At 37.8% G+C, this 12185-nt stretch overlaps 1 protein-coding gene and 1 pseudogene across 1 annotated transcript in view; one reads left to right on the forward strand and one right to left on the reverse strand.

Moving 5' to 3' along the window:
- The first annotated feature begins 2 nt into the window (after positions 1 to 2).
- LOC116289550 (polycystin-1-like protein 2) overlaps positions 3 to 12185 on the forward strand; it is a 38617-nt gene continuing 26434 nt past the window's right edge. Inside the window, exons 1-5 of the mRNA XM_089032003.1 lie at positions 3 to 627; positions 854 to 963; positions 1316 to 1368; positions 6050 to 6198; positions 6393 to 7155. Of these exons, the coding sequence (XP_088888129.1) occupies positions 3 to 627; positions 854 to 963; positions 1316 to 1368; positions 6050 to 6198; positions 6393 to 7155 (1700 nt within the window). The remainder of the gene's footprint in view (positions 628 to 853; positions 964 to 1315; positions 1369 to 6049; positions 6199 to 6392; positions 7156 to 12185) is intronic.
- Positions 7677 to 9035, reverse strand: LOC148910214 (uncharacterized; annotated as a pseudogene).

Below are 12185 nucleotides of genomic sequence, written 5' to 3' on the forward strand. Positions count from 1 at the left end.
CGATGCAGCCGCCCGTCAACGCAACCACCTCTGCCCCGACGACAAGCCCCATCGATAATTCTACTTCTGCTCCAACGATGCAGCCGCCCGTCAACGCAACCACCTCTGCCCCGACGACAAGCCCCATCGATAATTCTACTTCTGCTCCAACGATGCAGCCGCCCGTCAACGCAACCACCTCTGCCCCGACGACAAGCCCCATCGATAATTCTACTTCTGCTCCAACGATGCAGCCGCCCGTCAACGCAACCACCTCTGCCCCGACGACAAGCCCCATCGATAATTCTACTTCTGCTCCAACGATGCAGCCGCCCGTCAACGCAACCACCTCTGCCCCGACGACAAGCCCCATCGATAATTCTACTTCTGCTCCAACGACGCAGCCGCCCGTCAACGCAACCACCTCTGCCCCGACGACAAGCCCCATCGATAATTCTACTTCTGCTCCAACGATGCAGCCGCCCGTCAACGCAACCACCTCTGCCCCGACGACAAGCCCCATCGATAATTCTACTTCTGCTCCAACGATGCAGCCGCCCGTCAACGCAACCACCTCTGCCCCGACGACAAGCCCCATCGATAATTCTACTTCGGCTCCAACGACTAATCCTGTCACAAATGCTCCAGGCAAGTCTTTGATATGATAACAATAATAATGAGGATTAGGATGAGGATAATGATTATAATAGTAAAGCATAAAATATAAAATCAATACATCTATTTATACTTCGCATAGATATTGTTCAATTCAAAATTTACAAATGTTGTTTGTAGAAAACTTGCGCATAGGCTTTTTTGATGCATTCATCAGGGAAATCCTTTATTTCTTGATAAAAATATTTATGCCTTGCAGCTGTCAGGGTTGAAACAGTGTTCAAGGTCACTAACAAGGACTTTAGTGTTCAGCTGCTAAACAAATCCTCGACAGTCTTCCAAAACCTGCAACAAATTATCAGATCAGAGGTGAGTGGTAATCATCAGATCAGAGATAAGTGGTTATCATCAGATCAGAGGTGAGTGGTAATCATCAGATCAGAGATGAGTGGTAATCATCAGATCAGAGGTGAGTGGTAATCATCAGATCAGGGGTGAGTGGTACTCATCAGATCAGAGGTGAGTGGTAATCATCAATACATCGGGTACTTTTTTTATTATGTGTTGCAAAATAAGTTTAGTACTTTTATAAATGCGTTGACGTAAAGAAAAGTTTTAAAATGTTGCATTTAGTAATGTTTCACGGTTTAATTGTTAAAACAATGTTGAAACATGTCTGCCGGATTTGGAGAAAGTATAACGTTCTGTATTATATTTGCAGCTGTCTTCGCTGTTTTCAAGTGAAATAAGTAATATTCAAGTTGTGCAAGTCAGGTATCGTAACACTAGATTAATTACTAATGAACAGGAGTAATTTTTTTTTGTGCGCAATCGTTTTATGCGAGTCAACGGATATTCTTAAAATGATTTTATTGCTACTTTCAAGGCCTACATTGGACTTGCTATGTCTATTTTTGGGAGAAAGACGCAATCGAACCTTAATAGGTTGTTTTATAGCACTATATTATCACTGCAAGGGAACATCCCTTTGAAGACAAAATAGAGTCTTGATAATGACCAGCAATGGTTTTAATTCGCGTTTAATTATTGCAAACACCGAAGAAAATCTTCTACGAAAGTAGGGCTAATGATAAGTACATATGTGATGGTGACTTCAATATACAGCGTTGATGAAGGACGAAAAACGAAATGTTCCTAGAATACAATTTTAAACTTTAGTATAATTTCGTGAAACAAGTTGTATTAGCTAGTTGGATGCCTCATTGGAAATTATCTATAGACCGATCCTCTATGTTTTGTGACCAGAGCTATTTATATATTTTGTTTTATTTTTTATTTTTTGCTCAACTTTCTGAGAAAAAAAAACATCAAAAAACACACACACAAAAAAAGCACTCGAAGGGAACTAATAATGGCTTTAAAGTATTTAGGGACGTCGGAGACGGCAGGGGGGGACTAGGGGGCTATAGCTCGATCCCACCTTTTCTATAGTGAACTTTCACATCTCCTTTCACGTTTTAAATCACTTATGCTGAATCTGACTCCTACCCTCCCCCCCCCCCCCCCCCCCCCCCCCTTCCCCCCGCCGTTAAAAATAACGCTCCGACGTCCCTCGTATTTGGTGGCAAAAAAGGCAATTTTTTTGTATCATTTTAATACAGAAATTTCTAATTTTGTCGCGAAAGAAAATCGTGAAAAGACGAACAAACAAAAATCGAAACACCGATAAAACAAAATTTTTTTAGATTAATAACAAAAAAAGCTTTTTTTCTAGACTAGCTAAAAAGCATTTCTAAGTTTGACAAATACATAACTGCCCTCTTGGTCCTTTACCTACGTCTTTACTGAAGGACTGTTTAGAAGAACTTTTACCACCTCTGACTGAAATGCTGAATTCATCACTGCAAACTGGTGAATTCCCTGACTCATGGAAAGATGCTCTTGTGAACCCAACTTTGAAGCGGAATTGACTCGACACAGTTTTCATGAACTATCGCCCAATCAGCAACTTGCAGTTTGTATCAAAGCTTGCTGAACGAGCAGTGGCTGATCAACTGTATATTTACATGATTGAATATGGCTTGATACCCGATCTTCAATCAGCATATCGACCAGGATACAGTACTGAAACTGCCTTGATTAAGGTTAAGAATGACCTACTAATGAACATGGATAAACAACGCGTAACCTTGTTGGTCCTACTTGACCTCAGTGCTGCCTTTGATACCGTAGATCACAACGTTCTACTTAAACGCCTCTCATTTGATTTTGGCATATCAGGGATTGCCTTAAGCTGGTTTGAGTCATATCTGTCATAGAGACGTCAACGTGTCAAGCTGCGACCGAAATGGCACATAGGAAGTACGTTAATTAGATGCATGCTGTGACCGGCGACAATATGGCGCAGTATAATATAATTATGTCATTTCACATGTGCCGTTTCGGTCTCAGCTTTTATGTTCTATGTTTGGGAACCGGACAACGATTCTTCAATTGAGTGTATACAATATTAGAAGAATTAGGAAATACCTATTACGTGGTCCATGCTTTTATAGTGAGTAAATTAGATTACTGTAATAGTTTATTGTATGGGCTTCCTGATATTCATGTAAATAAGTTACAAACAGTGCAAAATTCTGCTGCCGGGGTTATCGTAGGGCATCCTCGTTTTTGCCACATCAAACCAGTTCTTTTCGATTTACAGTGGCTACCTATTAGATATCGTATTCATTTTAAGATACTACTGTTAACATTTAAATGTTTACGTGGGCTAACACCACAATATTTGTCTGATTTGGTTTCAGTAAGTAAGGTTTCTAAGTATAACCTCAGGAATCATAAGGACACTGCTAAATCCAGCTAGTGGGAAATGTAAAAAAACATTAGGTGACAGGACTTTTCAATCTGCGGCCCCCCTAAGCTGTGGAACGCTCTTCCTGTTGAAAAGTCAGGAATGAACTGTGTATCGGGAAATTTAAATCACTATTTAAATTAGCTTTTACTTAGAATTTTATACATCTTTATTACTATATACTATATATTTCATTTATTTTATATATCGTTATAAAATAATTCAGATAGTACGCGTGCTGTGATTGGCCGAGAGCCGTGTTTGCATTTCCCTGTGCAAACACGGTTGTGACGCGTGTCGACACCGGCGGGAAAATTTGAGTTTTGTTTGGAAGTTGTACTTGTACACAAATAGTCATAACTCCAGTAAAATTAGAAGAATATGGCTAATTTTCCAAGCTTAGACTTTGACTTTCCTGAGGAAGCATCTGAAATAGTAGAAACACCAGAAGAGCCTTCAACAAAAAAGAAAAAATCCAGATTTGCCAGCCTGAACTTGGAGAATTTCGACGAACTCTTTCGACAACACCGACGGAAATCAAGCTTGAATTTTACAAGTTCTAGCTCTCAAAATATTGTTTTCTTTTCGGTCTAGAATGACTAAAGCCATTGGTTAAGCTTTGGAATTATTATTTTATCAAGATTTGCTTGTAAAAGCCTCTTTCTCAAGGGAGAAAGGCGCTAAAGTTTGGCTTCTTCTCGCCTTGAAATAAGAAATTTTCAACTTGAATTTCATGCTTGGAGGCGTGTATAAAACTCGCAATTTGATTGGTTAAGGGTCTTCTTTCGCGCAATCTGATTGGTTATTGCAAATGCACAAGTATGTAAGGAGAATTTGTATATAAAACTTTGAACTAAATTCTTCTGTTTTATTTGATCATGTTTCGTTATTTTTGTTTTTGAAGAAAATAGTTTTATAAAACAAATAAAATACATTTACTGTGTTTGCACAGGCTAATGCAAACCTCGATGTGGTTGGGAGAATTCTCGAGCAGGTGCAGGTGCCTTAGGCGAGTGTTTGCACCTGCTCGAGAATTCTCCTAACCACATCGAGGTTTGCATTAGCCTGTGCAAACACAGTAAATGTATTTTATTTGTTAAATATTATTGTACTATACTATAGTATGTTACATTTATAATTCTCTTTATCCAATTTATTTAATTGAATGACTTAGTTAATTTCTGCGCATATGAACATATCCACATGAAATATGCGCGTTATAAATATCATTGTATTATTATATTATAACTATGATGAATAAAACAGAGTTAAATACCTGTCTAAAGCAATTTAACCATCAGCTAGACAACGAGATGGCTCAGTTTACGACATGGTTGAATTCTATTCGTGCAACTTTTTGTTATTTCTATTTGTTGAAGCATGTATACGTGATATTGATTGCTGGATGCTGTCCAACAACTTGAAGCTTAACAACGACAAGACAGAGTTTCTTCTACTGCATGCGCAGCATCGTCCATCGCCACCACTGGACACTATTTCTGCTGCTAACGAACTCATTAAAGTTTCTGAACATGCAAGGAACATTGGTGTAGTTTTCGATAGGACTCTAAGTTTAGCTAAACAAGTTACTGCAGTTTGCCAGTCTGCTTTTTACCATATTAGGAACATAGCACGCGTTAGAAGGTATTTAAGCTATGACACCACAAAAATCCTAGTTCATGCATTTGTGACTTCGAAGATAGATCATTGTAATTCTTTATTGTTTGGCTTACCCATACACCTTGTGCAACGCCTACAATATGCTCTTAATGCTGCCGCTAGGCTTATTAGTCTTTCACGCAAATCAGATCATATTACACCAGTATTGATGGAGCTGCATTGGCTCCCAGTTGAACAGCGTATTAAGTATAAGATCCTTCTTTTTGTCTTTAAGGCAGTGAATGGTATTGCGCCAACTTATCTTAGTGATTTAGTGTGTCCTTACGTTCCATCTCGCACATTGCGTTCATCTGCCAAGGGATTACTCAGGGTACCCAAGTTTAAGCTTAAGACCTATGGCGCTAGGGCATTCTCCATTTGTGGGCCTGTGTTATGGAATACTCTTCCCCAAGATATTAGATTATGTTCAAGTTTGGATAGCTTTAAGAAAAAGCTAAAAACATTTTTATATAAAGAGGCTTATGGTTAGTTTTTAAGATTAGTTATTCATTTTATATATATTTATAATTACTAGATTATTATATTTTTATAGAATGTAGTCATTAAGATAGTTTAGTAGTTAGATTTTTGATTATTTGATATTTCAGTAATTATTTATATTTGTTATATTGTTTGTAAAGCGCTTTGAACATCATAGGTAAAAGCGCTATAGAAATAAAGTTATTATTATTATTATTATTATTATTATTATTATTAACTATCGACAGGTTTTTGGTAAGATCTTTTTCATTGATCGAATAAAAAAGCGTTATTTTCTAGTGACCCAGTGATTGTCTATATAAGAAAACAGTTATTCCACTCACCTTCGTCGTACATAAGCTCGAGGCCTCGTTGGCTATGAGCTCATTTACGACTCGATTTATTCGTGGAATAACTGTTTCGTGAAGTAACTTGACAAGTGAGTAAGTTCTTAACGCTCTCTTGGACTATTGTTCATTTTATTTCACCCTTTTACCTTTTTAGGGCTGGAAGTGTACAAGCTACAACAGAATTTGATGTTATGAAAATAAGCTCTGTCTCGAATGTCAACAGCACACTTAAAGACAAAATACATTTAGGGGTTTTGGGTAGCTTAAAATTTGACAAAACGACATATTCGTTCAACATTAAAGGTATATTGCTTTATTTCTATACGATAAGCTAATTTAATTTTTTTCTACTTAGCTATCTCCGAAATACCAATTATTTTGGGACATGAGGATGGGATGCAAAACAAGATGACCAAAGAAGCCAAATATCACCATTAAAGCCGATTTGTATACCTATTATCGTTAGTAATTGATAATATGATATATCTTCTTTACAGGTGTAGGCTGCCGTCCACCAAACGTAGCTATCACTAACTTAGCAGTTTTCCCTAATACACCGACCCGGATTAACCGTTCAGAGGGGTTTATAGTACAAACAGATGTTAAGATGAACTGCAATAGTTCCAGTAGTACATCTTTTTTATGGAATGTTTGGCAGCTTAAAGCACTTGGAAGCGATTATGTACTGGTTTCTCCTGGTACACCTGCTTTATATCTCAGAGGAACTGCCGAGTTGAATATTAAAAAGCGTACCTTCAAGTATGGATCGTACTTAGTTGAGTTTCGCGTTTCGATGAAAAATATTCAAGACAATTTTTTCAACTCTGACCTCAGGTTCTTTGAAATTACAGAAACTCCTATTGTTGCAGGAATAATAGGTGGTTCTCATGTCAAACGTGGCTACGGTCAAGACGTGAAAATTGATGCATCAGCTTCCTACGATCCTGATGTTGAATTTGGTGACTTTTCTGGAATTACATTTACATGGCTATGCAAGAAAAAGGGAGAAAGCTTTCCTTCCGAACCTGCAAGCATGTCCGTTGTTTTCCCTCTTGGACCCAAGGGTAAAGGTGGATGTTTTGATACCGGTATTGGTAAACTAAACAGTAACGAACGTGTTGTTACTATAGACACTCGTAAAATGTCGGTTAATAATTCGTATGTTATCAGACTTTTTGTATCAAAAGCAACCGGCAGAGAAGACTCCTTTGACCAAATACTAGATGTCGTGGAAGGAGATCCACTGCAAATATCAATAAGGTATTTTAAAACTCATTAACATTCATCACTATCGGGTGGATCCATCGATATCACGTTATGTAAACCATGTTAGCGATCCATTAACCACTGAACTGGATAAGGAAAAAACTCTTGCTCATCTAAAAAACTTATAACACTCTCATGACTCTTATCAAGAAATTATAAAATAAGAGAGCATATCTTCCATGAAAATTATTTGAAAATATTTTCAGCTTCCCGCGCAGCCTGAACTATTTTTATCATGCGAATCCTGATTGGTCAGAAAAAAGTAAATTCTATGCGAGCGAAAGTATTTAGTTTCTGACGAGTAAATTAAAATGTCTGCAAGATCAGATGAAGTGTATGCTACATCGTGTGTATAAACAGATTAAAAAATTTGCCTCAGTTGGGTTATCGCGGGACTCGAACCACATATATTATAGTCTAGTCATATAGTCTTCACAGTTATCGTAGAATGATAAGTTATACACCGTAGTGAAAATAGTAACTGACGTTTCGGACGTTAGTCCTTCTTCGGAGTCAATAGAAAGTAAGAGTAAGAGAGATGTTTATATAGTAGAGGAGAGAGAAAACAAACCAATAAGAAAAAAGCAAGCCATTTAACAAAGGAAAACAAAAGGATCGAAAACAACAATAGGTGGGAAATAACTTAATTATAAGCGAAGCGTTCGTTCATCCCGTGGGGATTAACGGTGCCAAGTGAATGAATTAAGCGCATTTCTTTTGTTTTACGATGATTGTTGCTGCAGTGGGTTAAACACAGACCAAAAACAATAGCATTAAGCTCAGAGTGATTAACAGAGTTAAAGTGCCGAGCAACTGGTTTAGATAAATCTTTCTTGCGAATGTCGTAAAGGTGGTCTCTAAAACGATCACCTAATCGGCGGCCAGTTTCTCCAACATAGAGCATGTTACAGCGTGAACATTGAATGCAGTAGATGACGTTAGAAGAAGTACAATCAAAATGATCTGTAATATTAAAGGTGGATTTGGGACCTTTAATAGAAGTATGTGAAGCAACAAAGAGTCAAGTGTAGCAACGTTTGCGAGAACAGCGAAAAGTACCGGGTTCTTTATTAGAAGGAAGTACACCTTTAACTAAGAAAGAGCGTAAATTACGGTCCCTTTTGAACGAAAAAAGAGGGCGTTCTTTGAAAATGTTGGACGTGGTGGGATCAGAGTTGAGTAAATTGAAGTTACGATTAATGACAGGTTTGATAGAGTTGTTAATAGGATGGTAAGTGATAGTGAATGGAATGCGGTTAAGGTTAGAATTGCGTGATTTAGGGGTGAGAGCAGTGTTACGATCTATGGAAGAAGCTTTAAGCATAGCACGGTCGATGACAGTAATAGGGTAACCACGATTAAGAAAAAAGGAACGCATTTCTTGACATTTGTGAGAAAAATCAGTGTCGTCACTACAAAGACGGCGCAAACGTAAGAATTGCGAAAAAGGAATAGAATTGAGAGTGTGTTTAGGGTGTGAGGAGGAATAAAGTAAATATGAATGAGAGTCTGTGGGCTTATAATGAATAGTGGTATTGAGATGATTAGCAGAAATACTCACTGAAATGTCAAGAAATGTGACAGAAGTTTCACTAATGTCCCAAGTGAATTCAAGAGCTGGGTGAAAAGAATTGACATAGAGAATAAAAGTATCTAGGTCTTGTTTTGAACAAGAAGTAGCACCAATACAATCGTCAATGTAGCGACCAAAAAGCTCAGGTTTAATGCCTGGATAGAGATCAAAAATCTGTTGCTCGATGTAGCCAACAAAAAAATTAGCATAGCTAGGTCCCATTTTGATGCCCATAGCTACACCGTTAATCTGTCGAAAAAAGCGGTCGCCAAAGGCAAAACAATTAAGGGTGAGAACAAGTTCAGCTAAACGCAATAATGTAGGAGTGCTAGGTTCTAAAACGGTGCGAAGATCAAAAAAATGTTTGAGAGCATTGAGACCTTCATCATTAGGGATGACGGTATATAAAGATTTAACATCCATGGTAAATAAAAACTTGGATTGAGAATTTTGAAAATGAAAGTCATTAAAAATCCTGAGGGCGTGATTAGTGTCTTTAATGTAGGTGGGTAGAGTCTGAACGATAGGTGACATAAGAGAGTCAAGAAAGCTAGAAATAAGTTCGGTGGGACAACTACAAGCTGATACAATAGGACGGCCAGGATTATTAGGTTTGTGAATTTTAGGTAAAAAGTAAACATGAGAGGTGCGGGGAGTGTTAATGATAAGATTGTTGGCAGTAGCTGGAAGACTGCCGTCAGAAATAAAAGAGTTAATAGTGTCTTTGACAGTTTGCTGGTAGGTAGGTGTGAGGTCTTTGTTGATTTCAAGGTAAAATTGGTGTCCGAGAGTTGGCGTAAAGCTTCCTCTTTGTACACATCGGTGCGCCAAACGACAATAGCACCGCCTTTATCAGCGGGCTTGATGGTGATATCAGTACGAGAGCGAAGATTACGAAGTGCCGTCCATTCATCAGTGGAAAGGTTGGAAAAATTAAGTTTACGTTTAAAGTTGAGAGTAGAAAGATCGTGACGACATTTGTTAATGAATAAATCTAAAGAAGCAAATTAGCCCTCAGGGGGAATCCAATTAGATTTACGCGGGTTGAGGAGTTGAAAAATATCACGATCAGAAGTATTTGTCGAAGAATTATCAGCATGAAAAAAAGCTTTGAGTCGAGTACGACGAAAGAAAGATTCAGAATCTTTGTTGATTTGAATATAGTCTTCACAGATAATTAAACTTTAATACTAATAAAATTGTAAAAGAATATTGAAGATGATCAAATCAGGATGATTTTCAGTATACGAAGAAACTAAAAACATCGAAGACGACAGGCAAGAAAACAGGGATACAAATAGCAATGAAAATAGCGAAGAACCTACAGTAAAGACAGCGAAAAAAGCATTTTTCTCAGCTAAAAGCGTTTTCGATATTAAAGGAAGTTTAAGTTCAAGTCATGAAGGAGATGATGAGCAAGACGAATCTGATATACATGTCAGAACAAACCATTTTCCATCGAATAAAAAATGAAAGTTGACGAAACCATACTGTCATTAACGAGGAAAAAATACCAAAAGGCTAGAGATTTTTCTAACATTTTGAAAATATATTTAGCTTGCCAAAAAACGGTATTTTACTTTTTGCAGACTTAGAACTAGAACTTGCTTTCGTATTTTTGCCTTGAATTTTTTATTTATAAGTCATGCTGAACTTTTCAGCTTCTAAAGTCCCCAAAAAACAATAGGAATATATTCACAATATCGGCCAAGAACAAACAGCGAAAATTTAGTGTTTGAACAGATTCAAACCTGTAAAAAAAAGAATTTTTTTACCTGCTTGAAGGGCATTTTATTTTCTTCGCCAGATGCTCAGTTCGGTGTATTAGAGTTTTTATGTTTTATAGCATTCTATTCCGAGCAGCGTGACAGTTTCAGCATAGTTAATATCTTAAGGTATCAGGGTACCCCTAAATTGCTATGAAAGATCGATTTTTAGGTTTTTACATTTTGCGAGGGAATGCACGATAAGCTATCATTTTCCAAAAATGATTTTCCAATGGCGTTTTTTAATAGCGAGAAATAAACGAAAAACGACTTTTTAGCTTTAATAGTTTTCGATTTAATGTTGAGATCACTTGTCAACGATCTGTCGTTACGTCTCTATCGGCCACTGTTGTTTGATCTTGGACGCTTTTGGCCTTCGTTTTGTTAGCGTCATAACTTTAAGAGGGTCTAAGAAAGCAACGGGGCAATTAATCAAAAATCGGAGACACACTTTTGACAAGTGATGTCTTGTGATCTTGGAAAGGTAATAAGCATTGGTTTCCGATCATTACCGGCTGTCATCGAACTCCGCGAAGATGCCACGATGAAAATTTGAATAATTCTCTCTAGCTTAAAGGATAAATATATTCTACAAAAGGGAAAAAAGAAATAGTTTCTACATTTATTCAGCTTTCAGAAAATGTATACTTTGTTGAGGATTTGATTAAAAGGTTTTGCGCTATTAAGAGTTGAATGTACATTGGTCGCTGGGGTACCCTGATACCTTAATAGAGTCTATTTAACTATACTTTCGGCTATCTTAAAGTTTCTTCTTAACTTTTAGTACTGGTTTTGCTCAAGTTTAAAGTCTTTGAACTCAGGACGACACTACAATCTGACCTATCAGTTCAGGAATCACATGCTAAAATAAGTTCAGGCTGCGCGTGGGTTTAACAGTACTGAGATTTTTCAAATAATAATCATAGGGCAACTTACTTCATACTCTCTTGCTTTTATGTAAGTGTTCCGCATCTGAAAGCATGAGTCTTCTGTGCCTATCTCCTTCAGTGGACTGTTGGCTGACTAATGAAGATCGCTTCCTAAATTCCCCATTCCGAAATTCAAAGGAAGACTGATGCCGAATCCACGCCGCTTGGAATTCTGGGGCGGAATTTAGGGACACAAGATGGCAGCTTGAGAGAAAGTATGGGGAAATACAACTGTGGCATTCCGAATTGTACAAATAACTGGAGAAATTCTCCTGGGTTGAAGTTCCATGCACTTCCGGGAGATCCTAAGGTTCTCGACGAGCACAAAGATATGTGGTAAACACTTTCTTTCTTCGAAGATATGTTGATCGTCCATGTTTATGGAAGTCACTGTCGATTCTATAACTGTTGAAGTGGAACTCCCTGGTATTTTACTTTTCTTTGGTACTTCATTTTTGACAATTTCACGTCGTTTATGGTCTTAGACCAGGTGAATATCGATGGCAACTGAGTATGACTACATCTCTCTCCTCCTGGAAAGTGTTTACCACATATCTTTGTGCTCGTCGAGGATACTCTGAGATTATCGTTTCTTATCAGCCGTTTGTATTCCCTAAGAACCTTAGGATCTCCCGCAAGCGCTTGGAACTTCAACCCAGGAGAATTTCTCCAGTTATTTGTACAATTCGGAACGCAACAGTCGTATTTCCCCATACTTTCTCTCAAGCTGCCATCTTGCGTCCCTAAATTCCGCCC

Source organism: Actinia tenebrosa, unplaced genomic scaffold, assembly GCF_029948245.1.
Source record: "Actinia tenebrosa isolate PJP-AT-01 unplaced genomic scaffold, QUT_ActTen_1.0 PGA_scaffold17__23_contigs__length_9995812, whole genome shotgun sequence".
Lineage (NCBI taxonomy): Eukaryota > Metazoa > Cnidaria > Anthozoa > Actiniaria > Actiniidae > Actinia > Actinia tenebrosa.